Consider the following 27,315-nt stretch of genomic DNA (forward strand, 5'->3'; position numbering starts at 1 on the left):
CTTGATGAATTCTCTCCTCTTGACTGTAGAATACTGTGTAAAGCAAAGCACAATACATTGCTATGTGTAGAAGCAAAGATATACGCGATTTCACAATGTGTTCCTAGAACAGCTGTGAGCAACTTTTTTACACAATGTTAACAACACATTTGAAGCTCAATATTTCATGGGCTGAAGCGGGGAAGATAGAAAACGTGTGCCCTGTAAAGGCGAAGTCTGTGGCATTAACAGGAAGGGAGAAAAAGTACTTTCTACCCATTTTTAGGTTCAGCGGTAAAATGGCAAGTTTCTATGGAACTGCATCTCGGCTTGTGACTGTGTTTTTCCCGGTCACACAAAAATGCTGAAATTCGACTTATACAGTGTTTTTGCTTATTAAACTTGATGAATTCTCTCCTCTTGACTGTAGAATACTGTGTAAAGCAAAGCACAATACATTGCTATGTGTAGAAGCAAAGATATACGCGATTTCACAATGTGTTCCTAGAACAGCTGTGAGCAACTTTTTTACACCACGTTAACAACACATTTGAAGCTCAATATTTCATGGGCTGAAGCGGGGAAGATAGAAAACGTGTGCCCTGTAAAGGCGAAGTCTGTGGCATTAACAGGAAGGGAGAAAAAGTACTTTCTACCCATTTTTAGGTTCAGCGGTAAAATGGCAAGTTTCTATGGAACTGCATCTCGGCTTGTGACTGTGGTTTTCCCGGTCACACAAAAATGCTGAAATTCGACTTATACAGTGTTTTTGCTTATTAAACTTGATGAATTCTCTCCTCTTGACTGTAGAATAGTGTGTAAAGCAAAGCACAATACATTCCTATGTGTAGAAGAAAAGATATACGCGATTTCACAATGTGTTCCTAGAACAGCTGTGAGCAACTTTTTTACACAAAGTTAACAACACATTTGAAGCTCAATATTTCATGGGCTGAAGCGGGGAAGATAGAAAACGTGTGCCCTGTAAAGGCGAAGTCTGTGGCATTAACAGGAAGGGAGAAAAAGTACTTTCTACCCATTTAAGTTCAGCGGTAAAATGGCAAGTTTCTATGGAACTGCATCTCGTCTTGTGACTGTGGTTTTCCCGGTCACACAAAAATGCTGAAATTCGACTTATACAGTGTTTTTGCTTATTAAACTTGATGAATTCTCTCCTCTTGACTGTAGAATAGTGTGTAAAGCAAAGCACAATACATTCCTATGTGTTGAAGCAAAGATATACGCGATTTCACAATGTGTTCCTAGAACAGCTGTGAGCAACTTTTTTACACAATGTTAACAACACATTTGAAGCTCAATATTTCATGGGCTGAAGCGGGGAAGATAGAAAACGTGTGCCCTGTAAAGGCGAAGTCTGTGGCATTAACAGGAAGGGAGAAAAAGTACTTTCTACCCATTTTTAGGTTCAGCGGTAAAACGGCAAGTTTCTATGGAACTGCATCTCGTCTTGTGACTGTGGTTTTCCCGGTCACACAAAAATGCTGAAATTCGACTTATACAGTGTTTTTGCTTATTAAACTTGATGAATTCTCTCCTCTTGACTGTAGAATAGTGTGTAAAGCAAAGCACAATACATTCCTATGTGTAGAAGCAAAGATATACGCGATTTCACAATGTGTTCCTAGAACAGCTGTGAGCAACTTTTTTACACCACGTTAACAACACATTTGAAGCTCAATATTTCATGGGCTGAAGCGGGGAAGATAGAAAACGTGTGCCCTGTACCGACTTCAAATTCCTCTCGCCCCCCGATCCCTCCTGATACTCAAAGGGGATCCTGAATCCTTCCTTAAACCCCTCTCGTAATAAGCTAGCTGCCCGTCTATTGGGGTATTTTTCCAGCCAAGGCGCCATTGCCTCTGCTGAAACTGGCGTTCCCGCCTTCCTGAACAGCCTGCTGTCCTGCTCCCTTGAAACCCTTACTATCTTTCTTAAAGCACTTTGATTTGGGATGCTGACCCCCGCACCCAGCGCAAGTATGTTGGAATCTACATACAATTCTCAAAATTGCATCTTGACTCGTTGTAACGCCAACATACCCCCGACTGCTTCCCACCTGCACGCCCTCTCCCTGATGTGCGCATCTGAAAATGCTCCCGCCAGACCCCTTTGAGGCTATTTGTCCCACGAAAGGACGACCCCCCGTGTTTCTGAAACGCTTTTCTAATCGTATCCTGATACTTAAAAAGCGCCGAGCATAAATGCGGATCCTTTTCCCCCGCAACGCCCGCCAAAATCCCAAATGCCTGCGACCAATTACTGAACTTGCGAGGAAAAAGACGCTTTTCCACATCCTCCTTTTTAGCCTCCCCCTTTTTTTTTCCGGATTTAGCTACCGCTTCATTGTAACCCGGAAGCAATGACAAAATCTCAACGTAATCACCCGCCCAAATCTTTTCCTTTACTTCCTTTGACAAATGCACGCCTAAGGAACGTGATATGGTCGTACATGAGTCCCCATAGGCCGCATCCGGCAGCCTTTTTGAACCTGCCAATGGCCTTCCGAGCCCTGTCCCCTGCCCAGCACCTGAATTCACCACCGGATGCTCACCTAACAAACTAACAACTGTCGTTAAATCAGCTCCTTGTCCCGCCACCTGCACCGGCAATGCTGTGGCCGATGCCAACGCATCTTGAATAACTTTCGGCACTGTGCTAAGGGTACAACCTGCTGTACTCTCCCCACCCAAAGACACCTGAGCCAACTCTCCACCCACTGTTCCACGGTTGCTCCCCCCATCAAGCACTGAATCTGACCCCCCCTGCCGCTCACTTGACTTGCATGCCTCCACTGCTTGCTTAGTGGATAATAACGTTGTCATCGGCAATAAAGCTAACTGAACGCCCTTAACCACCGCACTAATCATTCTTGCCTCGGCATCGCCCGCTAACCCCAACTCCAACACCTGTGGCCCAGGGGAGCTAACAATGCCCGGCAAGGTAACGCCCTTATTTCCCAAACAAGCAACTCTTTTTCGCTTACCCTTCGATGCCCCAGTCCCCGGCGGTGTTTTGAACCGCCTGTCGGGACCTGCCCCAAGACCCTTGTCCTCTAAGCCTCTGACAGCAAGCTCAACCCGAGGCCCGGACCGCTTGCGAGCCGTGGACGACGTACCAGCGCCACGAAGCGAGGTCGACCGCGTCCCGGCCGTTCCAGATTTACCTGTAAATGAGGAAGCAAATATTAAACCCCCAATTAAGCTAACCTTTATTCCTGAATAAACGCTTATTTTTTTTTTTTTTTTAAAAGGACCAATCCTTTACCTACGTTCTCTTCTAGGCTGGGACCAAACCCCCCAACCTCTATTTTTTTTTTTTTTTTTTTATTACCAACTATCCTTTTCCAGCTTTCCTTTCACCAGTAACCGGCTATGGCGAGCATGTCGGCCCTCTCCCAAAATCCCCCCCTTTTTTTTTTTTTTAGGGGAGAAATGGAATACTTAGCCACCTACTGCTCGCCTCCATCCATGCTTTTTTTTTTTTTTTTTTTATATAAGGTTGGGACCCATATCCCACCCCTGTTTTTCCAGGGACCCATGTCCCACCCTTGTTTTTTTTTTTTATTTATTTTTTTTTTCTCAGGGACCCATGTCCCACCCTTGTTTTTTCCAGGGACCCATGTCCCACCCTTGCTTTTTCCAGGGACCCATGTCCCACACCGGTTTTTGTGGGGACCCATGTCCAACACTTGTTTTTGTGGGGACCCATGTCCCACACCTGTTTTTGTGGAGACCCATGTCCCACCCCTGTTTTTTCCAGGGGCCCATGTCCCACACCTGTTTTTGTGGGGACCCATGTCCAACACTTGTTTTTTGTGGGGACCCATGTCGCACACCTGTTTTTGTGGAGACCCATGTCCCACCCCTGTTTTTCCAGGGACCCAATGTCCCACACCTGTTCATGTGGGAACCCATCTCCCAGGCTCCTCCCAAAAGTCACCCAGCCTTCAACCAAATAGGCTGTGATTTCCAAAAACTCCGCCATGACATACCCTTCTGCACCACCAATGCTTCCCGTGCTCCGTAACTAGGACCCCCTTCATCACTTGATGATGGCCACGCCTCAGCGCAGGTAGCATGGGAACCACCCTGTCCTCTCGCGTTTCCACGACTGCCCAAACTTCCTTGATCACTTCCAGCTTTCAGCACTAGTGCACACATCTGCTTCTGAAACCATCCTTCCTCATGGTTGTGCGCCTCCGCCAAAAGCTGCATGGTGCTGACCTGAAAGGACATCGCTACTAGCGCTGAATTTATCCAATGGCTCGTCAAACACTGGTTTAATTCCACCACCTAAATCCTGCCAGCAAACTACTCTTGAACTCTTGCCTGGCCGATCTTTCCACGAAAACCAGTTCACTTGAATAGACTTAGAACCGCTCTAAAGCTTTTTTTTTTTTTTAAGTATGGTGTCACCCACGACACGAAAAACCTTAGAATTGGCTTCCATTAACCACAACCAAGACCAACCTCAAAAGGCGTTTTTTTTTTTTTAAACCTTTTTTTTTTTTTAATATATATTTTTAATTATTTATTTAATTATTATTATTTTTATAAATGGACAGCCCCTGTTTAAAAGAGTGGAAGAAAAAAGGGGGGGAAGGAAAAGGGCCAATATCTCCCCAAGGAGGAGGGAGGAGGGGGGGCAAAAGCCCACCATTCCAGCCAAACCACGAACAGCCCCCTCCCCCAGACGTAATAACAGCCTTGCCCCCAGCCCCCCCCCAAAAAAACCACCCCCTGATCATCGTCAGGAGGCGGAACCACATGACACTCGTGTATGCAAAGACCTCCCTTGCCATTAGCCCAACCGCACGGCTAAGCGTGGGCTGGGCGAGCCTCTCTTCCCCCCCCCCAGCCACACAAGCGGCCACAATAGGAGGACAGGAACAGGGCTCGCAAACGGCGCCAAGCAAAAACCTCCTCCACGCCGATGCGCCTTCCTACACGCATCAGCCCCAGGTAGGAGTCACTCTCCTCATCCTTCTCCCTCCTCCCCCCGCCGCTGCTACCAATAAAACAGCGCGATAACGAAAGGCAGGACAAAAACCTATCCCTACTCGCAATCCCCAACCTCCCCCCGAGCACCGGCAAAACCGGCAAAAACACATGGGGGGGGGGGCGGAGGGTCCCTCACCACGAGGAAGGAAGGGAGGTCCCACGCAGGACAAAAAACAACAGCCTTACTTGCAATCCCCCCCCCCCCCGGGCACTGGCAAAACCGGCAAAAACACACGGGGGGAGGCGGAGGGTCCCTCACCACGAGGAGGGAAGGGAAAATCCCTCACCCCGGGAGGGGGGCCCAAATCAAACCAATTTTAACCTACTAAACGCAGGAGAAGAGAGGAGAGTGTGTGAAACTGTTGAACGCCAAGGAACAAGTGACAGTTGCTTGTTCCTTGGCTCTATTTAAAAACTAACCGCCCCAACTGCCTTCCCTGATCGTGCACGCGACCAACAGCCTAGCTGGGGGGGGGGGCCGCACCCCCCGGTCAATAGCTGTAGCCACCCATGCGGGCTAGGCCAGCTCTATAACGGGTAATGAGGATATTACATTTAGATTTTTTTTTTTTAATACGTGGGGTTTATTGATTGTTATTCACATGTTCCAATGATAAAGGGGGTGACCCCCTTGCCAGGTGTGATTTGCCTTTTGTGTTGGCAAAACAGAGTGTAGAGTAGATTATTGATTTTATCTATGAAGCATGTTTATACAGTAGCTGAATATAGATTCCCAGTTCACCAGCGTGGCCTCAAATTCTCTCGCCTCACAATTCCATCATTTTAACTTGAGTATGGTTTAACCAGCATTTATCAGCTGGCTGTTCATAGGAGTTATCAAAAAGTCGAACGAAGATGCAATGCTGATACCTGAAATTTGTTTTAATGGGTGACATTATTTACCAGACATCCATATTCTGTAATTATTTCACTGTTTTTAGAATAAAGGTGTGATACTTTCGTTTTACTCCTTGTCAGGTGCATGCGATTGAAGATAATATTAATGTGTGCTGTGACAGCTACGTTATCTCCGGTAAGAAGGATAAAATATTACTCTGTCCCTAAAAAAAAAAAATACTAAATGAATTGGTTTGCAAGAATATATTTTCTTTCTGTTAAAGGTGAAGATGACAGTGGAAGCCATCCAGATACTACCAGCAATTCCGAACTGAAATCTTCTAATGTAAGTACTGTCACAGGAGACCAGAACTTTTACACCGGGATCACTAGCACCAAATAGGACAAGGTTGTTGAGTAAAATGAGGTTTATTCTGGCACGCCAGCAGACAAAACAAAGATGCACAAAGCAAGATACAATACCACCTGGGGAGTAGACTAGCCTCGCTAGGTGCAGGGGCCTGCTTCAAAAAGGCTTGCCCTGTCCGCTTCTCGTCCAGGATATCAGAGTGCTGGTCACACAGCAGCCCCTCTAACGTATCTCCAGCTGGTCACAGTCAAGATCCAAACTCCTTCACAGAATGTCTCCCAGATAGATTCTCTGATCAGCAGTGCCTCTTATATAGCCCTCTGTTGCTATCCTTTACATGGGACGGGTTGCTGGCCAATCAGAGCAGACCTGATTGACCACTCTTTCCCACTCGCCAAATGTCTTTAACACCTCCACGTTCCCAGCCTTTGTCACAATACACATTTCTCTGAAGGAACCTCAGCTGATTAAATCACAGAGTCCCCTCTATAGAAATGTACACATGCAAATCACATTACAAGTCTGTCATCTTAGAAATGAGCACATACAGTCACCTAATCCAATTTACACTTTACAGGGCTGACTCCCAAATCACATCACAGAACAATGTTGATTCACTAAACTGGGGGCTTGCATTTACAGGGAATAAAGTGCTTTGATTTACATACATAGTGCATTATACTTTCCCTGTTCTCCCCCAGATATTAAAGTACATTTGGCCAAAATAAGCCTTACATAGGTGGCCAAGTTACATGGATTATGGGGTAGCTAGCTGGGCTTCATCCCAGTTTTGTGATGACAGCTACCCCATCCATCACAAGTACAGGTAGTCCTCGCTGTCCAACGTTTCACATTACAATGAATGGCATATCCAATGCTTTACAATGCAACCCTATGGGCCATTTTTCTACGCCGGAATGCGTTATCCAACGCTCACCACCACTGATTAACATGGGACTCACTTTACAACGTTTTCATTATCCAACGCTACTTCCAGAACGGATTCTGTTGGATAACCAAGGACTGCCTGTTATTTATTTGCTCCTGATAATGAATGCAACACGAAGGCCTCGGTCAGGGTGGCGCTGAGCGGGCGCTCACGCTGGCCGCGATGAAACACATTGCGACAATGTGTGGCCAGTGTGAGCAAGTGCATGAGCGGCGCCTACCTGCTTGCCAAAGCAAGCAAAATTGAATTTGTTCCTCGCACATCACGTGAGCTGTTTGCCCAATGAGGGCGAACCAGCTCTGTGACGTCATGGCCGCGCCCCCAGTGTGCGCATCTAGCCAGCCACAAATCTCCCAACCGAGCAGGGAGAGTGACGTCACCGCGCATGAGCGCCCGCTCCCTGCCTGGCCTCTGCCTAAGGCTTAATAAATTGTTTGCATGAGAATGTTTTGCTTTATTGTTCAGCCATTAACTACATTATTTAGGGTGCTTTTGTGTGTACCTCTGATGGGGAGGGAGCGTCCTTCTAATCATTCAATCTGACTACATCTGTCTGTCTTCAATGACAAAAACACTCTAACATGGAGTGAAATGAGTGTGGAGGTAATTGCAGCAGTTCAATGAACCAATCCCTATTAGTATTTATATTGACAGGAAACAAAAACAAAAAGAACTTACCCTGTTACTCTTCCGTCACTATGTATTAATGTTCCTTCATAGTTTTAAATGATTCAATGACTGTCATACATTTTTTAATAAACCAACAACTAGAATTTTTCAGAGATAATTGAGTGTACAGAGATTTACAAACCCCTGCATCTCTTTTTCATGTGCAGATGAAGATGCACAACTCTCTCAGCGATTACCCGCACGATCTAGCGTGCCTAAAAGGGTTCAGTTGTTGCTGCTCCCTCATTGGATACAGTGAAATTCATTATTAACTTATTACATTGTTTTGCTGGTGACTTAATTGCCTGATCTATTTTCTTATATATACGCTCCGCGCTGAGCCCCTGCATCCTCAATGAGGATGCCTTGAGAGGGGGCTCACGCGAGCGTCCGCAGGCATGCTGAGGCGCTGGATTTTTCAGCCGACAGCCAAGCTGTTTTTCAGAGCGCTGTCGGCTGAAAACAACCAATCAGCGCGGAGCAGCGTCAATGTCACGGCGCCGTGACGTTGACATTGGTGCGTCGCGGGCGATTGGCCCAGCGACATCACTGCCCCGCCTCCCTCAGTCTCCCCCCGCCTCCGATCGCGCCCGCTGGCTCGCCTGCATGGGCATGAAATCGCGCAGATTTCAGCAGGCGAGCCTCAGCGTCAGCGCGGTCCAGCCCTGCTTCCCCTTCTATGGACCCAGCCTTAGGCTTGGATTTGAACCAGGGATGGTGGCTATTTTGTCCGATGTGGAATGTGTTGCTTACAAAAACAGGAAGTCCATCTTCAGTTTGGAGGCAAACTGACCACCAGAATTTCCCACGTTTGCGCAATGTAACCATTTATTTAAAATTCGTTTTTGAGAGACGGGCTTTTTTTCTGTTTCAATTTTGTTGTTGCAATTAGTTAATACAAAGAAGTGAGATTTTAGCTCAGGGGACGGGTTTAAAGCTGCAGTTCAAGCAATATCCTACGTGTATGTTTGTTTTAATAAATCAGTTCTGTACAATGAGAAAATACTTGTAGCCCTTTTTTTTTTTTAACAATTTTTTAAAGACATTTTTAATGTATTATAATGTAACAAGCATTTTTGTTTCTATAGCAACCATTTACAAAGTCACACACACTTCCTCTTCTGAAACGCTCTGGCATACCCCTTTTGCCCTCTCTAGCAGTACACCAATTGTATCTAGTGGCTGCCTGGTCACATGATCTTTCCCACAGAACTTTGCATCTTGGGGAATCTTCTGCTGCCCTAATGGTGATGTAAAGAACCCCCAAAACCAAATCTTCAGCGATTAATTACAGGAGAAACAATCGATCTGCAGCTTAGCTAATCACTTGTCAGTGTGCAGATTTTATTGATGCACATATTAAATGAAAAAATAAATACATTAAAAAAAAACGGCAGCCTGAACTGCAGATTTAAGTAAATCATTCCATTTATGTGACACCCCATACTTTTTGGATCAAGTTAAAGGTCTATTTTCCCGTGGGAGGTATCCACAAAATATCACTGCACAGTATGGTCTGTCCAAAATGAAATCGGAAGGTGGGTGCTGAATCCTCCCCTTCTTCCCTTTTTTTTAAAAAATTATATAAATATGCTTCATGATCTATTCTATACTATATATAGTGATATATATATATATATATATATATATATATATATATATATATATATATATATATATATATATATATATATATATATATATATATATATTTTTTTTAACAGGATCATGCTCCTTTAGTGCATTTTTCAGATCTGAAGCTTGGGAAAAAATATGTTGCAGATGTAGATATTATTGTTCACTTCAATGAAAGAGCAATTCCTAAAACATTGGCCGTAAGTATATATTTTTGAATCTTACATTTTAGAACCACTGCTCTGTACACATTGCAAGTTCTCTCCAAACAACTCTTCCACACACACATTTTCCATGATATCTCACTTTTTAGTCTCCTATTCCTCAACTTGCATCCAAAACCTCTGCCGGGTCCAAACATTTTCTACCTACCCTGGAACATCAAATTTGCCTTACCCTTCACATAAGGTGTCTGAAAAACGCCTTCCTTCGAAGAATGGTTTTCAACATCCTCCTGTTATGTTACTCTGCTTATTCCTGCCTCTACTGCAACACACATTAGCTCAGGGGTGGGCAACTCCAATCCTCATGGGCCACCAACAGGTCCGGTATTAAGGATATCCCTGCTTCAGCGCAGGTGGCAGTTTTTGACTGAGCCACCTGTGCTGACGCAGGAATATCATTAATACCAGACCTGTTGGTGGCCCTTGAGGACTGGAGTTGCCCACCCCTGTGCTAGATTCATAGTAGTCTTTACAACCACACCCATCTTTTGAAGTGAAACTTTAATGGCACCTAGTAAATTCTCATAGGACAAAATCTCCTTCACGGAGGCGAAAATGTGTAACGGAAGTGACGTAATTTGCTGGTGCTGCACCGCGCATACACAGAAGTGGTCGCCGCATGCGCAGGTGACATCAGAACCGCTTGTGCAGGAGCAGTCAGAGTGCATGCGCAGAAGCGGCAAAAGTTGCATCCACATGCGTACAAACGCCTGATGGCATTCGCGCATGTGCTGAAGAACTTTTCCATTATCGTGCATGCGCAGAAACAACTAACAGAGGCCAGCACCGCATTCGCAGAAACGACCAGAGCCGCTTGTGCATGCGTGTAAACGGCCGTCCACCCTCACGCATGCATAGAAGAGGTTTCCCATTTTCACGCATGTGCAGAAACAGCCAGAGCTGCTTGCACATGTGCTGGATGTTGGGAAACGTTGCTATGGTGTTCCCACTATTTATGGCACACCTGGCACATTTTGTGAGGTAAATTCTCGCTTCATCAAAGGTGATTCAATAGCCCTCTAAATGAGCAGAACATGAGCTTATAAAGAAGTAACAATTGATATTACACACCCATCTGTTAAATTCATTGTATGTATGAAAGAAAGTACAACTCTGTCTTGTCCTCGTCTCTTGATCTACATGCCCCGCTTTCTCTCTGCCGCCCTCGCCCTTCTAACCCTAGACCCTGGCTAAATTCCCACACGCGCATGCTGCGTTCCTCCACTCGTTCCTCTGAACGCCTCTGGAGGAAGTCTCACACTCTCGCAGACTTCCTTCACTACAAATTTATGCTATCCTGTTTCAACTCTGCCCTCTCGCAAGCTAAACAAGCCTACTTTTCTGCACTAATCAACATGCACAAGTCTAACCCACGCCGACTGTTCTCTGTCTTTGATACTCTACTCAAACCACCCTCAGCTGCCTCTCCTTCTTCCATCTCCGCTCAGGACTTTGCTGACTATTTTAAGGAAAAGGTGGAATCCATACGGCAGAACATCCCCTCTGTTTCTTCCCCCCATCCTACACCTCTTCCTAACTCTCCTCCTGCCTTCCTTGAGTCTTTTTCCACTGTCTCAGAGGAGGATGTGTCGCTGTTGATCTCCTCTTCTCCCTCTACCACTTGCCCTCTTGACCCCATTCCCTCCCATCTCCTAAAACCTCTAGCTCCTACTATAATCCCTACGCTTACACACATTTTTAACTCCTCCCTCTGCTCTGGAACCTTTCCATCCTCCTTCAAACATGCAACAGTCATACCATTACTCAAAAACAGCAAGCTTGACCCTACCTGTCTTTCTAACTATCGACCTGTCTCCCTCCTGCCTTTTGCCTCTAAACTACTTGAACGTCTTGTATTCTCTCGCTTGCTCCATTTTCTCAACACCTATTCTCTCCTAGACCCTCTACAATCTGGCTTCCGCACTGCTCACTCCACCGAAACAGCCCTCACCAAAATAACTGACGACCTCCATGCTGCCAAAGACAGAGGTCATTACACTCTGCTCATATTACTCGACCTCTCTGCAGCATTTGACACCGTGGACCACCCTCTTCTCCTCCACATTCTCCATACTCTAGGTATTCGGAACAAAGCTCTATCATGGATCTCATCCTACCTCTCCCATCGTACTTTTAGTGTCTCTTCTGCTAACACCTCCTCCTCCTCTTTTGATCTCTCTTTGGGGGTACCCCAGGGCTCTGTCCTGGGACCTCTTCTCTTTTCTCTGTACACACTCTCTATAGGTGACCTAATAACATCTTTTGGGTTTAATTATCACCTCTTTGCCGACGACACACAAATATACTTTTCAACACCTGACCTTACACCTGCTGTACAAACCAAAGTTTCTGAATGTCTCTCTGCTATATCATCCTGGATGGCCCTCCGACGCCTTAAACTCAACATGGCTAAAACAGAGCTCCTCATACTTCCTCCCAAACCTGGCCCTACTACCTCCTTCCACATTACTGCTGGAACTACAATCATTCACCCAGTAGCCCAAGCACGCTGCCTAGGGGTCACACTCGACTCCTCTCTCACATTCGCCCCTCACATTCAAAACATTTCTAAAACTTGTCGCTTTTTCCTCCGCAATATAACTAAGATACGCCCTTTCCTCTGTTGTTCGACTGCTAAAACTCTGACTCAGGCCCTCATTCTCTCCCGTCTTGATTACTGTAACCTCCTGCTGTCTGGCCTTCCTGCCTCTCACCTGTCTCCCCTACAATCTATCCTAAATGCTGCTGCCAGAATCACTCTACTCTTTCCTAGATCTGTCTCAGCATCTCCCCTCATGAAATCCCTCTCCTGGCTTCCGATCAAATCCCGCATCTCACACTCCATTCTTCTCCTCACTTTTAAAGCTTTACACTTTTCTGCTCCTCCTTACATCTCAGCCCTAATTTCTCGCTATGCACCATCCTGACTCTTGCGTTCTGCTCAAGGATGTCTACTTTCTACCCCCTTTGTATCTAAAGCCCTCTCCCGCCTTAAACCTTTTTCACTGACTGCCCCACACCTCTGGAATGCCCTTCCCCTCAGTACCCGACTAGCACCCTCTCTATCCACCTTTAAGACCCACCTTAAGACACACTTACTTAAAGAAGCATATGAATAGCACTGTGGATATTCTGAACACAGGATACATAAAGATTGGCCCCCTGCAGACGCACTTACCAGAACTCCCTCCTACTGTCTGTGTACGTTCTCCCTACCTACCAATTAGAATGCAAGCTCCTCAGGGCAGGGACTCCTCTTCCGAAATGTTACTTTTATGTCTAAAGCACTTATTCCCATGATCTGTTATTTATATTATCTGTTATTTATTTGATTACCACATGTATTACTACTGTGAAGCGCTATGTACACTAATGGCGCTATATAAATAAAGACATACAATACAATACAATACAATACAATGTATGCAACTGTCTAAATAAACAAACACTTCTGGTCTAAGGATAATTGAAAAAAAAAACTTAGTATGTGTGTTGAAAATTTATGAATGAAAAGAACCAGCAACACAAGCATGAGGATGAATAATAAATAAAATACAAATGTATCACATACTGTAACTAAGGACAACATGGGTAATCCTGAATGAAAGCAAAATATAGAAGTGAGTTTTAAAAAAAAAGTGTGTGCCGATCACGCGCGTTCGAAGTGAAACTTCTTTGTTTTGTCACTGATTTGTATTTTGATTTTTATGATTTTGATTGAATGAAAGACTTTTGAAAGTATCGGCATTTAGATACTTTAAAATCCAAATTATGTATACAGGTAAACCCCGTTATAGCGCGGTCCTCGGGGACCACCCGATCCGACCGCGCTACAAACGGGGTCGCGCTAATTAAATTAATTAATTAATTAAACAAATTTAAAAATGGCCGCCGCGCCCGGGGTTCCGTGTCTACAGAGGGGGGAGAGCTGGGATCGCATCATCGCACTGTGCTGCACTGTGCTACTCCTCCCTCCTCCCCAGCAGTCAGAGAGCTGCAGGCAGTGCTTGGAGAGTGCGAGGCTCAGGGCTGCAGCCTTCTCTCCATGGCAATTTTACTCACATGTCCACTGATCACCCGCACAGCAGCTTCTCCTGCTCTCACTCGCAAACTTTTCAGGGACGCCAGGGGAGCCTGCCCTGTCTAGAAAGAGAGCTGTGTGTCTGTGTGTCTGTGTTCCTGATAGCTTCTCCTGCTCTACACCACAGACATTCTATCCTGTGTGTGGGGGGGGGGGGGGAGAGGGAGAGAGTGTGTGTGTCCTGTGAGTGTGTGTGCTGTGCAGTGTCCTGTGAGTGTGTGTACTGTGCAGTGTCCTGTCAGTGTGTGTGCTGTGCAGTGTCCTGTGAGTGTGTGTGCTGTGCAGTGTCCTGTGAGTGTGTGTGCAGTGTCCTGTGAATGTGTGTGCAGTGTGCAGTATCCTGTGAGTGTGTGCAGTGTCCTGTGAGTGTGTGCAGTGTCCTGTGAGTGTGTGCAGTGTCCTGTGAGTGTGTGCAGTGTGCAGTGTCCTGTGAGTGTGTGCAGTGTCCTGTGAGTGTGTGCAGTGTGTGTGCAGTGTGCAGTCAGTGTGTGCAGTGTCCTGTGAGTATGTAGTGTCCTGTGAGTGTGTGCAGTGGTGCAGTGAGAGTGTGTGTGCAGTGAGTGTGTGTGTGCAGTGAGAGTGTGTGTGTGTGCAGTGAGAGTGTGTGTGCAGTGTGTGCAGTGTGAAGCGTGCAGTGTGCAAAAAAACATGTAAAAATTTTTTTTGATTTATATATTTATTTATTTTTAAACGGGAGCCACGTGAAAACCGCGTTATAACGGGTCGCGCTATAACGGGGTTTACCTGTATATCTTACTTTAGTTATCATAAGTTAATTGTATCATCTTTTCCAACTGGTATTATGGAAATTTCTGCAGGAAAAAAAATTATACTCAAGTCTTTAATTCAATCAAAATCATAACAATCAAAATACAATGTCAGTGACAAAACACAAAGAAGTTTCACTTAGAACGCGCATGCTCGGCACACACCCTTCCTTTTTTCTTCCCCACTGTAACTTGCACGCCCTCACGTTTTGGACTGTATCCTTTGAGCAAGGCCCTCCTTGCTTATTGTCTGTTAATGTCATTTTATTGTTATGGTCTTTCACAGCCCGTTGTACTGCGCTGCTAAATATTATCTCTTTATAAATAAATGACTTTTTACTAAGTAAATTCTATGATCTGTAGCCAATTGGCTTTTCTGCCATTTGATAGGAAATTGGCAAGTAAAATGTAGAGTATGACTTGTAGATGTCACTGCTAATTACACCTTTAGGCCTCGTCCATGGTAAGCACTTGCTTGCTGAAGCATGCTGACGCGCGCTCCCGTTCAGCACTGAGCCCCTACAGTCGCAATTAGAGCGGCTTCAGTAGGGGCTCGCTTACGCTTCCGCAAGCGCGCGGAACCGTAGGTCTTACCCAATTTTAAAAATCCAAAAAAATCAAGCGCTTGCCGGTCACGTGAGCGGTTCGCCCAATGAGGGCGGACCAGCTCCGTGACAGAACTGACCCGCCCCCTGACGGAGCGCAGGGCAAGCAACCGCAAGGCCAGGGAAAGACAACGCTTTCCCTGCGCCTCAGCACGCAAGCGAAGAGCCTGGACGAGGCCTTAGTTAGGACGTGATCTATTATCTTTTTCTTTTCTTTTTTTTGTAGGTTGAACGCACAGGAGAAAAATATTTTTCTGTAAACGTTTCGCCAATGAAAAATAAACACGGTAATAAAAAATGCCCCCCTCCCCCGCCATTCTCTGCCTTTGTATTGGATACAGATGTAGCCAGTATTACTATCGCCAGAGCTGTGTGAAGAAAAGCAAAACGCTGCGGCTCGGGGAACGAACCGTAAAAACCATGGCTGCTTTCAGTGGGTTTATTCTACCTGATACGACCAAGGCTGCATCTGTATAGTAATGTTTGGTAGATTGCTCAAGGACCTTGTAGACAAAATTGGTTGATTTGGAAACCATTCACTGAAAAATCTGATATCTGTCTTGTCCAGTTGGTTGTTTAGGAACTGCGGTCTCTTTTATGGTGAGAAGCAATGTGCTGTACTGTACAATCAATGGTGCATTAACTTTCATTTATGTGAATGGAAGTGACGTCACTGTTATAATGGTGCATTACTTCACTTCACAGAGGGTGTGTCATTGCAGATGGAAAGCTTGTGTGATCTGAGTTAGCATTATGTCAATGTTTTGTCACATTGTTACATCATGACAGAATATATTCACTAGCCCCTATTCTACAGCATACGTAACAGAACATTGTACATCTATCAAAGATCTCGCGGCAAACCCGGCTGGTTTTTATTAGTTTTGGGGAGTTCCCCGGAGCTGAATCTTACTATATGCTGGTGCAAATTACTGGTATAAAGCCTCCAGGGAAATTAAATGTCCGTTCAAATCGCAGGCCAATAGGAAGCTGGAATCATGGCCATTTAAATCTCCTGCTTCCACAGCGGTAACTTCACCGAAGGTATGTCTGGAACTAGGAGGTCACAGAGCTGAAAATAATGCAGGTCATGGGACTTGTCCAATCCAGTTACAAAAACAACTGCAGAATAAATACACAGTGTTAAAGCTGAACAATTATTGACTTTTTTTAGATCTTTAAAATGTAATTGATAACGTTATAAATTTTCATTTTCCAGGTAACAGAGAAGATATTTCTCTTGGATATCTTGAACATAAAAGTACCAATGCTTCCCGTTCTTTTGCTTCTCCTCTAAAAGTCTCCATTGCCACACAACTGAAAAGATTTATTGGTAGACACAATAGACAGTTGGCGTCGGATAGTACAGCAGGAGCATGTAAGCAGACACTTTGTTTTACGGAAGGGGAGGACAGTGAAACAGATAAGCCAGAATCTGTGGACTGTAACGACTCTAATTTCTCTGAATTCGGGGATGTCACTCTTGCTGACTTTTATCCGAATATGATACAATTTTTCAGCAGACTGATGGAAATCCAAAGCAAAAAATGGGCAGCCGTTAATGTACTTCAATACTACAGACGCAATGTTTGGTACGCTAACAAGCACAAGACAGATCTTACCAGAGTAAAAAGAGAGATTCCCACATCCAGGCTTTCAAAGTCGCTGCTGGGCCCAATTTCTAAGAAAGAGAAAGCGTGTTGCACTGTTAATTATGAGGCAAATTCCCACATGCCTTGGAGACCTGAAGATACAAGCGATTTGAACAATTCCGGTATTGCTGAACGTGGGCAGAGGAGCTTGTGCTCCAGAGATCCTTACACAGAACAAAGTCTTCAAGTTGCAAAGCCGAATCTACTGCAAGCTTCTTTTTTGTCACATACCCTTCCCACAGACCAGACTTTTACTAACGAAATCTGTAATGAGAGCGGCATCGCATCAAGGCCAGAATGTTTGCGTAAAAGTGACGCATGGTTTACCAGATGTGTACTTCCATGTTCTTCATTATTGGGTCCAAGAGAAAGCTATCAAGTTGGTGAATCGCCATCAAAACTGTTGTCTGCGGCGTTGCTGAATCAAAGGAAGCTGGAGAATTGTGAGATAAAGTCACCAGCACAGACTTCTAACCATGTATGGCTGATTATGTGGCCCAAAGAGATTCAAGGCACCATAAGAAGAAGGCATTCTTTTTCCACATTTCCTATAGTGAAAAGTCCTGCTAAAACCAGTTCAGAACTTAAAACCGTGTACAGGAAACTAGTTTTAGGGGATCCACATCCGATGTTTTTGCCCAGGCGAAGAATCCTAAACGCAATTAGCCAAGAAACGCAAGTATCAGAAACTGTAAATGCTCTGATCAATTCACCAGTGTCAAGCAGACGTAAAAGGGCAGCAAGTGATGATCTGTCTTTTTCAAAGCTTAAAAGGCACAGAAGTATACCAGAAAGCCATATGTCGGGTGCATTGCAGCCACAATCTTATTATATAGCAAACCGGTGTCCCCAGTGGGAAAGGACTGGCATGACTGAGAGTGTTTTCGAAGCCTCGTACAATGGCAACTCTAGTCATTATCCAGTAAGTCAATCTGCCTTTTTGGTCTTGCAAATGTATTTTACTGTTATGGTTCTAGAACAGAGTGCATACTGACTAAGCCAAAGTCTGTTTTCTAATCTTCCTCCTGGATATAGTGCAGTGTATGGGTTCTCTCCCTCCCCACCCACCTTATTGAATCAAATCAAAACTGTAACTCTGATCCTTTGTTCCAAAAATACGCTTTAGTTGAATTTTAGCCATTTGAGCTTTTTGGAGTAGAACGGTCCGTGAATGCCAGTGCCTGTTACTAGTCTCTTTGCCTCAGCTTGCAGAGCTGGGATCTTTTTTCACTTTGTAGGCTATCGTTCTGTGCAAATTAGTGCATTAGAAAGTTCTGCTGGATCCCACTTCAGAGCTGACTGCAAATTGCTCTGAAGTAGTTTTATAGCAACTTGTAATTGTGTGTGTCTGCGACACTTTCTCTCAATCTTCTCACTTGGGCACCTTAGCTAGGCTATTGGCTGGTTATATCCATCACACATTCATATTTAATATAATTGCACACATGCTTGGTAATTAATTTGTTATTCCTAACATTTGAGTTGTCCTGAGAAGATTGTTGAGAAAAACTGATTATAGTGAGTGCAAACTTTTTTTGAAGTGAAACTTCCTTAGTGGCACCTCATTCGTGATGGGGCAAAAAAGAATTGTGGAGACAGAAATGAAACGGATGTGACGTCAGTGCTGGCAGTTGAGGCCGGGCTGTGTTCTGGCTCAGCCCGACCCCAACACTGACATCACACCCGCTCCACAAATCAGATCGCCGCCGGCGCCGCTCCTAATCGCTCCCCCCCCTAAGCCCCCTCCCCCCCCCAGCCCCACCCCCCCCACACATCGTGACAAATGCGGCGCTCCAAACGGCCGCTGCCATGCCGCGCATGCGCAGTTGTGACGGCGCCGCTGATTCCCCGCCCGTTCCCCACCCATTGATATGCTGCGCATGCCCGGTAGTCATGGCGACGCTCGAGACGCCATGACTCTCCTCACAGGGACACTGAAGCCCACACTGCTCCCCGGGGCTCTATGCAGGCACTGATCTCCTGCGGCCTCTCCTCCCGGTGCATGCCCCGGCCGAGGCATAGAACTGCTCCGGAAACGGGGGGGGGAGGAGGGGGGTGATGAGTGCGCTGCGTCCCCCACGTCCCCCACAGCACCATCAGAAGCCTCCGAGTTGGCTCCAGCTGACGATGACGCGCTTCTCCCTCTCCCCCCGCCGACACTGCCTCCATCTCCTCTGTGACGCGATCTGGTAGGAACGGGGGGGGGGGAATGCTGAAAGGGTCTGGGTGCAGGGAAAGGATAAGGGTGCTGGGGGGAGGACAAGTGTGCTGGGGGGAGGACAAGTGTGCTGGGGAGAGTCAGGAGAAAGGGGGGCAGGACACACACACACACACACACATACATACACACTGACACATACACACTGACACATACACACATACTGACTCACATACACACACACTGACTCACATACACACACACACATACACACTGACTGACACACACACTGACACACACCCCCACACACTCACTGACCCCCTCCCCCACACACTGACTGACCCCACCCACTGACTGACCCCCCCCACACACACTGACTGACCCCCCCCACCCCCCCCACACACTGACTGACCCCCACACCCCCCCCACACACTGACTGACCCACCCACCCACCCCCGTCACTGACTGACCCCCCCACCCCCCCCCACACACTGACTGACCCACCCACCCCCCCACACACTGACTGACCCCCCCCCACACACTGACTGACCCACCCACCCCCCCCACACACTGACTGACCCACCCACCCCCCCCACACACTGACTGACCCACCCGCCCCCCCCCACACACACTGACTGACCCCCCCCCCCCCACACACACTGACTGACCCCCCCCCCCACACACACACTGACTGACCCACCCACCCCCCCCCCCACACACTGACTGACCCACCCCCCCCCACACACTGACTGACCCACCCACCCCCCCACACACTGACTGACCCACCCACCCCCACACACTGACTGACCCACCCACCCCCCCCACACACTGACTGACCCCCCCCCCACACACTGACTGACGCACCCACCCCCCCCACACACTGACTGACCCACCCCCCCCCCCCCCACACACTTACTGACCCACCCACCCCCCCACACACTGACTGACCCACCCCCCCCCCCCCACACACTGACTGACCCACCCACCCCCCCCCACACACTGACTGACCCACCAACCCCCCCCCCACACTGACTGACCCACCCACCCCCCCCACACACTGACTGACCCACCCACCCCCCCACACACTGACTGACCCACCCACCCCCCCTACACACTGACTCACCCACCCCCCCACACACTGACTGACCCACCCACCCCCCCACACACTGACTGACCCACCCACCCCCCCACACACTGACTGACCCACCCACCCCCCCCACACACTGACTGAACCCCCCACACACTGACTGACCCACCCACCCCCCCCCACACACTGACTGAGCCACCCACCCCCCCCACACACTGACTGACCCACCCACCCCCCCACACACTGACTGACCCACCCACACCTCCCCGCACACTGACTGACTGACTGACCCACCCACACCTCCCCGCACACTGACTGACTGACCCACCCACACCTCCCCGCACACTGTCTGTCTGACTGACCCACCCACACACACCTCCACGCACAATGACTGACTGACCCACCCACCCACACTTCCCCGCACACTGACTGACTGACCCACCCACCCACACTTCCCCGCACACTGACTGACTGACCCACCCACACCTCCCCGCACACTGACTGACTGACCCACCCACACCTCCCCGCACACTGACTGACTGACCCACCCACACCTCCCCGCACACTGACTGACTGACCCACCCACACCTCCCCGCACACTGACTGACTGACCCACCCACACCTCCCCGCACACTGACTGACTGACCCACCCACACCTCCCCGCACACTGACTGACTGACCCACCCACACCTCCCCACACACTGACTGACTGACCCACCCACACCTCCCCGCACACACTGACTGACCCACCCACCCCCCACACACTGACTGACCCACCTACCCCCCCCACACACTGACTGACCCACCCACCCCCCCCCCACACACTGACTGACCCACCCACCCCCCCCCCACACTGACTGACCCACCCACCCCCCCACACACTGACTGAACACACACTGACTGACCCACCCACCCCCCTACACACTGACTCACCCACCCCCCCACACACTGACTGACCCACCCACCCCCCCCACACACTGACTGACCCACCCACCCCCCCACACACTGACTGACCCACCCACCCCCGCCCCCCACACACTGACTGAACCCCCCACACACTGACTGACCCACCCACCCCCCCCCACACACTGACTGACCCACCCACCCCCCCCCACACACTGACTGACACACTGACTGACCCACCCACCCCCCCACACACTGACTGACCCACCCACACCTCCCCGCACACTGACTGACTGACTGACCCACACCTCCCCGCACACTGACTGACTGACTGACCCACCCACACCTCCCCGCACACTCACTGACTGACCCACCCACACCTCCCCGCACACTGTCTGTCTGACTGACCCACCCACACACACCTCCACGCACAATGACTGACTGACCCACCCACCCACACTTCCCCGCACACTGACTGACTGACCCACCCACCCACACTTCCCCGCACACTGACTGACTGACCCACCCACACCTCCCCGCACACTGACTGACTGACCCACCCACACCTCCCCGCACACTGACTGACTGACCCACCCACACCTCCCCGCACACTGACTGACTGACCCACCCACACCTCCCCGCACACTGACTGACTGACCCACCCACACCTCCCCGCACACTGACTGACTGACCCACCCACACCTCCCCGCACACTGACTGACTGACCCACCCACACCTCCCCGCACACTGACTGACTGACCCACCCACACCTCCCCGCACACTGACTGACTGACCCACCCCTCCCCGCACACTGACTGACTCACCCACACCTCCCCACACACTGACTGACTGACCCACCCCTCCCCGCACACTGACTGACTCACCCACCCCTCCCCGCACACTGACTGACTCACCCACACCCCCCCGCACACTCTGACCCACCCAAACACTGACTGACACACACACTGACTTACACATACACACTGACTGACACACATACACACACACTGACTGACACACACACACACACTGACTGACACACACACTGACTGACTGACTGACATACACACACACACACTGACTGACTGACACACACACTGACACACATACACACAAGGAATTCACACTTAGTGCAAATAGCTAATACATGGGATGTGTGCCGAGCACGCGCATTCTAAGTCAAATTTATTTGCGTTTTGTAACTGAAATTGTATTTTGATTTTTAATTAAAACATCACCAACACAAATACAATTTATGTGACAAAAGTCAAAGAAGTTTCACTTACTATGCGCGTGCTCAGCACACACAGCTTTTTTTTTTTTTTTTAATGTTGCAGTGGTCTCAATTTTGTACTTTAAACTGTGAAGGGCTAACAAAGTTGAAGAGACAATGTTATATTGCTTAATCCTTATTGCATCGCCAGTTTACATTCTTAAGTCGGACGGCACGTGCTCCTAGAAAGTATGCCAAATTTCCTGTTCTTTTGGTGACCGGTTTAAATTCAAATAATGTTTATTAGCAATGTTTAGTAGTTAAGGTAAGAAATAATAAGTCTGTGCTTTGCATAATATAGAACTATTTGATTTGCAGAATGAATATCCTGCTCTTTCAAATCGTACATTATCTCTGAGTCCAAGTGCCTCTGGTAAGTTGTTTAGAACACTTAGCAATGTATTTCATTATCAATTTGCAGTGCAAGTTCATTTTACAATAATTTGGTGTACTCTGGGTGACAGAGATTTGGGAACAGGTACAGAGAAAAACAATCTTACCTAATTGATTGTCAAATCTGTAGTTAACCTGTTGAGAAGCAGACTTCACACACGTTTTGAATTATTTTTGAGTATGGAACGAGTAGATATACTGACATATTTATGGTATGATGACCAAGAGAGAACATCGATATAGGAAGGTGCAGTGCAGCAGGTTTTCTGTTATAGGTATTATTTTGTTACTCATCACAGCACAGTTTTCTCTTGCCAACTTACCTATGATATTATCTCACTTCAAATGTGTATTGACTGTCTAATTCCAATGAAAACAACATGTTTACAACAGAAGTAAATTACGACAGCCTGTCATTCCTATGACCAAATCTCGGTATATGAATTTTCATTCTGCTTCAAGGTTCTTTGGCTCAGAGGGGATACAGCTGGAGCCCAAGAGGTCCCAATACTTGGAGCTCACCTAGAAGAGTACAAAGGACCAACACCAGGTATGGTGAAATGACGGTAACTTCTAAAAAATGGAACAAAGGATTTAGTAACATAAGCTTTCTTCAGTACTCCTTAGTTTAATTTGAAACCTGATTTAGCTGTTGAGCAGCCAGTAAAAATCCATGTGTTTTTTCATTTCTTAACTATTTGTTTGAAAGCATAAATGTGCATTGTTTCTGTTTTTTGTTTTTAAAGGCACAATGTTTAGTATCAAATCCTGGTTTGGCTGTTGTTATTACCATCACAGTTTGGTTAATATATGGAGTCGTGATAAATGTTCCTGTAAAACATGTCACGAGAGCTGAATGTCAGATGTAAAAGAAGTACAGTACAAGCATAAATGCAACTGTACACATTATATTATCTCTCACCACATTTAACATGCATTCCAATTAGGGAGTGTTTACCGCATTCTCGTCCCTGAGCACTTCACTAATCTGCGGGTAGAGAATTTCTCCTATGGAAAAAGAGTACAATAGAAAGAAAGCCATGTTGATAAATGTCACGTAGATGCTTGAGTGTATGAAAGGGATCAACCACAAAACGGGTCTCTAAATACCTTTACAAGTCTGTAGGGGAGTGTCTTGATTGTTTATCACTTTCCCTTGACCGGGGACACATTTATGACCTGAAATCGAGGACTTTCATTTATTTCGACTTTAATCAGAGTATAAAAGACTCCATAAGTCTCTCCAAGTACTTAACCAGCACCATCATATTCCAGATAACCCCTCAGATATATACATATTAAATGTAATTTGTGGGTGAAATTAATGTATCTGCAACTGGTTACATGTAAAAATGTGTAGAATATCATTATAACAACCACGTACATTGGTTTGTACACCAACACATACTGTACAAAACATTTAATTCTTGCTAGCCTGTAGTTGTAAAGACATACCAACCCCATGGTAACTCCATTTAAATCTGGTTTTAATGGATCCTTTGGAGAGAACGTCCTTAGAATTGCAAATCTGAGTACACGCGATCCGTCTTGGTCGCCCCAGCTGTCATTTTCATATAAAGAATTAGAGAGCCGGCATTCCCTTATATATTTTAGTACATGGGCCTGCACTTGGAACCTAAGCTTTTGACACAGACGCAAGGCAGAACTTAACCAGGGTATTAACCTTACTAAATGTGTTCATCATACCGCACACAAAAGCAATATTTACTATATTGTGACTATATAAATTCAATTGAATAATAATTAAATGTTGAATCATAATTATTACTCCAGTAACTATATGGGGCAGACTTTGTAGCAGGCTTTCCAGAAATAACGAGACCACACACCAGGCAACCTGAATTCCAAGATGTATTGCAGGTAAGTGGTACAAACACCCAACGTTTCGGTCCTACAAACTGGACCGAAACGTCGGGTGTTTGTGCCACTTACCTGCAATACATCTTGGAATTCAGGTTGCCTGATGTGCGGTCTCGTTCTTTCTGGAAAGCCTGCTACAAAGTCTGCCCGGTGAGGATACTTTTGTCTATCTGCTTATTATGGGACAAGCACCTACAATCACTTTTATACACGAGAATGCCATCTGTTCATATATATATATATATATATATATATATATATATATATATATATATATATATATATATATATAGTCAATCGGTGCTAGAGGTATCATATGGTTCTCTTGGTGGCTCTAACAGGTTGTGGTGGTCCCTACTGACATGTCCTAGCACTGTGCTTGAGCTCAGAGGGATCGCGAGACTGAGATCCGTGTTCTGCATTCAGTTTCCATCCCCCCTACGCTCCTCACATTGAAGTGGCAGTTGTGAAGTGGGGGAAAAGTAGCCAGGGCGTGGCAGGTTCTCTTGCACTCTCCTAGGGGCTGAGGCCTATTGTTCATCAGGATTTTTACTGTTTCCCTTATGGAAATATGCAGCCCAGAAGACTCCCATTCATACACAAATACTACAGTATTACTACCAACTCTGACTCCAGTTAGGCATGTGGTGTATTTCTGTCTCTGTGCCGCACAGATTGTATTTACAGTAACTAATTTCACGTACATTTTGCTGAAGATGGCATCTCACCAGAGCTTGTAGTAAATAATACATTTGTAAAGCGTGGCGAATATTTGGAAATGTCACTAATTATTTGTTTGTGGCGGAAGTCCCAAATTGACCAGTTTTGCTCATTTGTGTAACATTTTTATCTCCAGTCGCGACATTAAAATAGAATACGTAGAACCTGCCAATGTATAAACTGTTGAAACTTCTCTTAAGGGTTAACGTGAAAGTTGTGTACATTCTAGTTATGATAAATTAAGTTAACCACATGCTCCATAGATCCTGGTAGATTAGTGAATGCCAGATATGGGGGGGGGGGGGGTGAAGAAGTAACAGCATTAGAGACCCCCTGTATTTGTCTTTTTCATCTCTTTGTATTTGTGAAGAGTTATGGGATATTAAAGATTTCTAAAATACTGCTCTTCTTTTTAGCATCTACAGGAAATTGAGCTACAAGTAAGATATTGACTCGGCTGCTGAGAACTGCAAGATCATTTTTGAAATATGTATATTTTTGTACTGATTCATGCTTAAGCAATCCCTTTGCTGGTTGCATTTTATCCTAAGAGTAAATCATTAAAGTCCTTTTAGGTTGCCTACAAATGTAGGCAAATCTAGCATTCCTGGAGCCACGGCAGAAAAAAAACAAACATCCCTAGGCTCCAGGGAAGGTAAAAGCCACGGCTTCCTGTGGGAGAGGGTTCATTCCTTGTATCTGTCCCTAGGCACTATCGATGCCTGCTGCCGGGGAACGCTGTGGTCACAAGCCTGTGGCTTTCCTAGCTTATAGGTAAATTTAGTTTAGCTACACCTGTATTAAGCATCTGCACATTTTACAACGGGAGTCCACAGCTGTACATCTCCAGTTTCTGCATTGTCCCTTATGTAGGTGAAGGTGGATATTGCTCTCCATCGCCTATCTCCCAGGAGCTATAATACGCACGTGAAAATGTTGTCATAGAACTCAGTTGGTCATGTCATGAGATGCGCCGTAACATCACGGAATCCAACATTTCCATTCTTGACGCGTATTTCGTGTGCCGACTGAGAATAAACCTGTAAACCTTTTGTGTGGATAGGAAGTCTCAGCTATATTACTAACGTGTTAAGTGGATTTGAAATGCAGATTTGGGGAAATCTGAATTCGCCGCATTTTATCCTTTTTTTACTTCCAATTAGCAAGTAAATTCAGTTGAGTTGAAAAGCATGGTTTTAATGTTAGGATACATTTTTAATCGAGGCAATTGTGTAACTGATAACGGGATATTCCTGTAATGTACATGTTTTTTTTTTATTTTAACTGCCACTTAGTGTGTCTAGTTCAACTGTTTCTTAATTGTAAAAACATTTCTATTTAGATCCGTTTTATCCAAATGTAATACTTATTTTAAATATTGTGGCGATTCTTTTCTTTTTTTTAAATTTTTTTATTATTATTTTAAAACACCGATTGCCCAGTTATACAAATACTATGGAAACCTCAACATTTATGCTGAAAGATGTAAATATTTTCAACAGTATGGTTGTGTTCACTAAACCTGTATATGGTTACTTTTATACAGTATTTGTTCAATGTAATGTTTTTGTGAGTTAATATTGTGGAACTGTCATTAAACTTTGTGGTTTACTATATAAAATACTTCGTCTTGTATAGTTATTGTTTTTGTATGTCCAGATTTTGTGAAAATATTCATGTTCTCAAAAAAAAGCAAGAAAGTTATATTTCCTGAAATTGAAGTTTACTGCACGATCCTAACACACTACACCTGTATAGCAAGTCCTCTACTATATGTTCTCACCATATATAAGGCCAGCATTTAGCAACAAGTCACGTTCATTCAACACTGAATGATGCATAAAATATACCTGGCTGTTAGAGGGCATACTTTTTACAATAACTTGTTCTCCTTGAATTATTCTAAGGATTTTGTATTGGGTGCAAGAATGTAAACTGGTTTGGCATTCCCTTCCGTAGGTGTAAAATGTATTACTTTGCCTCATAATGTATTGTTTTTTTAATCTGTAGCCTGCCTTTACATGCACAATCCTAGTTTACCAAAACATATATACAGCTCAACCCCATTATAAGGCGATCCGTTACAACGCGAATCTGCTTATACCGCGATG

General features: G+C 46.0%; 1 protein-coding gene across 1 annotated transcript; it reads left to right on the top strand.

The window, feature by feature from the left end:
- Positions 1 to 4,693: 4,693 nt before the first annotated feature.
- LOC142484888 (uncharacterized) lies at positions 4,694 to 17,517 on the top strand (the record flags this gene model as incomplete). Its single annotated transcript, XM_075584131.1, has 5 exons — positions 4,694 to 4,961; positions 5,979 to 6,033; positions 6,122 to 6,183; positions 15,364 to 15,424; positions 16,357 to 17,517. Coding segments are annotated over exons 1-5 (1,534 nt in total), but the record flags the coding sequence as incomplete, so codon positions are not given.
- Positions 17,518 to 27,315: the final 9,798 nt, after the last annotated feature.

This window comes from Ascaphus truei, unplaced genomic scaffold, assembly GCF_040206685.1.
Source record: "Ascaphus truei isolate aAscTru1 unplaced genomic scaffold, aAscTru1.hap1 HAP1_SCAFFOLD_455, whole genome shotgun sequence".
In the NCBI taxonomy this organism is placed as follows: domain Eukaryota; kingdom Metazoa; phylum Chordata; class Amphibia; order Anura; family Ascaphidae; genus Ascaphus; species Ascaphus truei.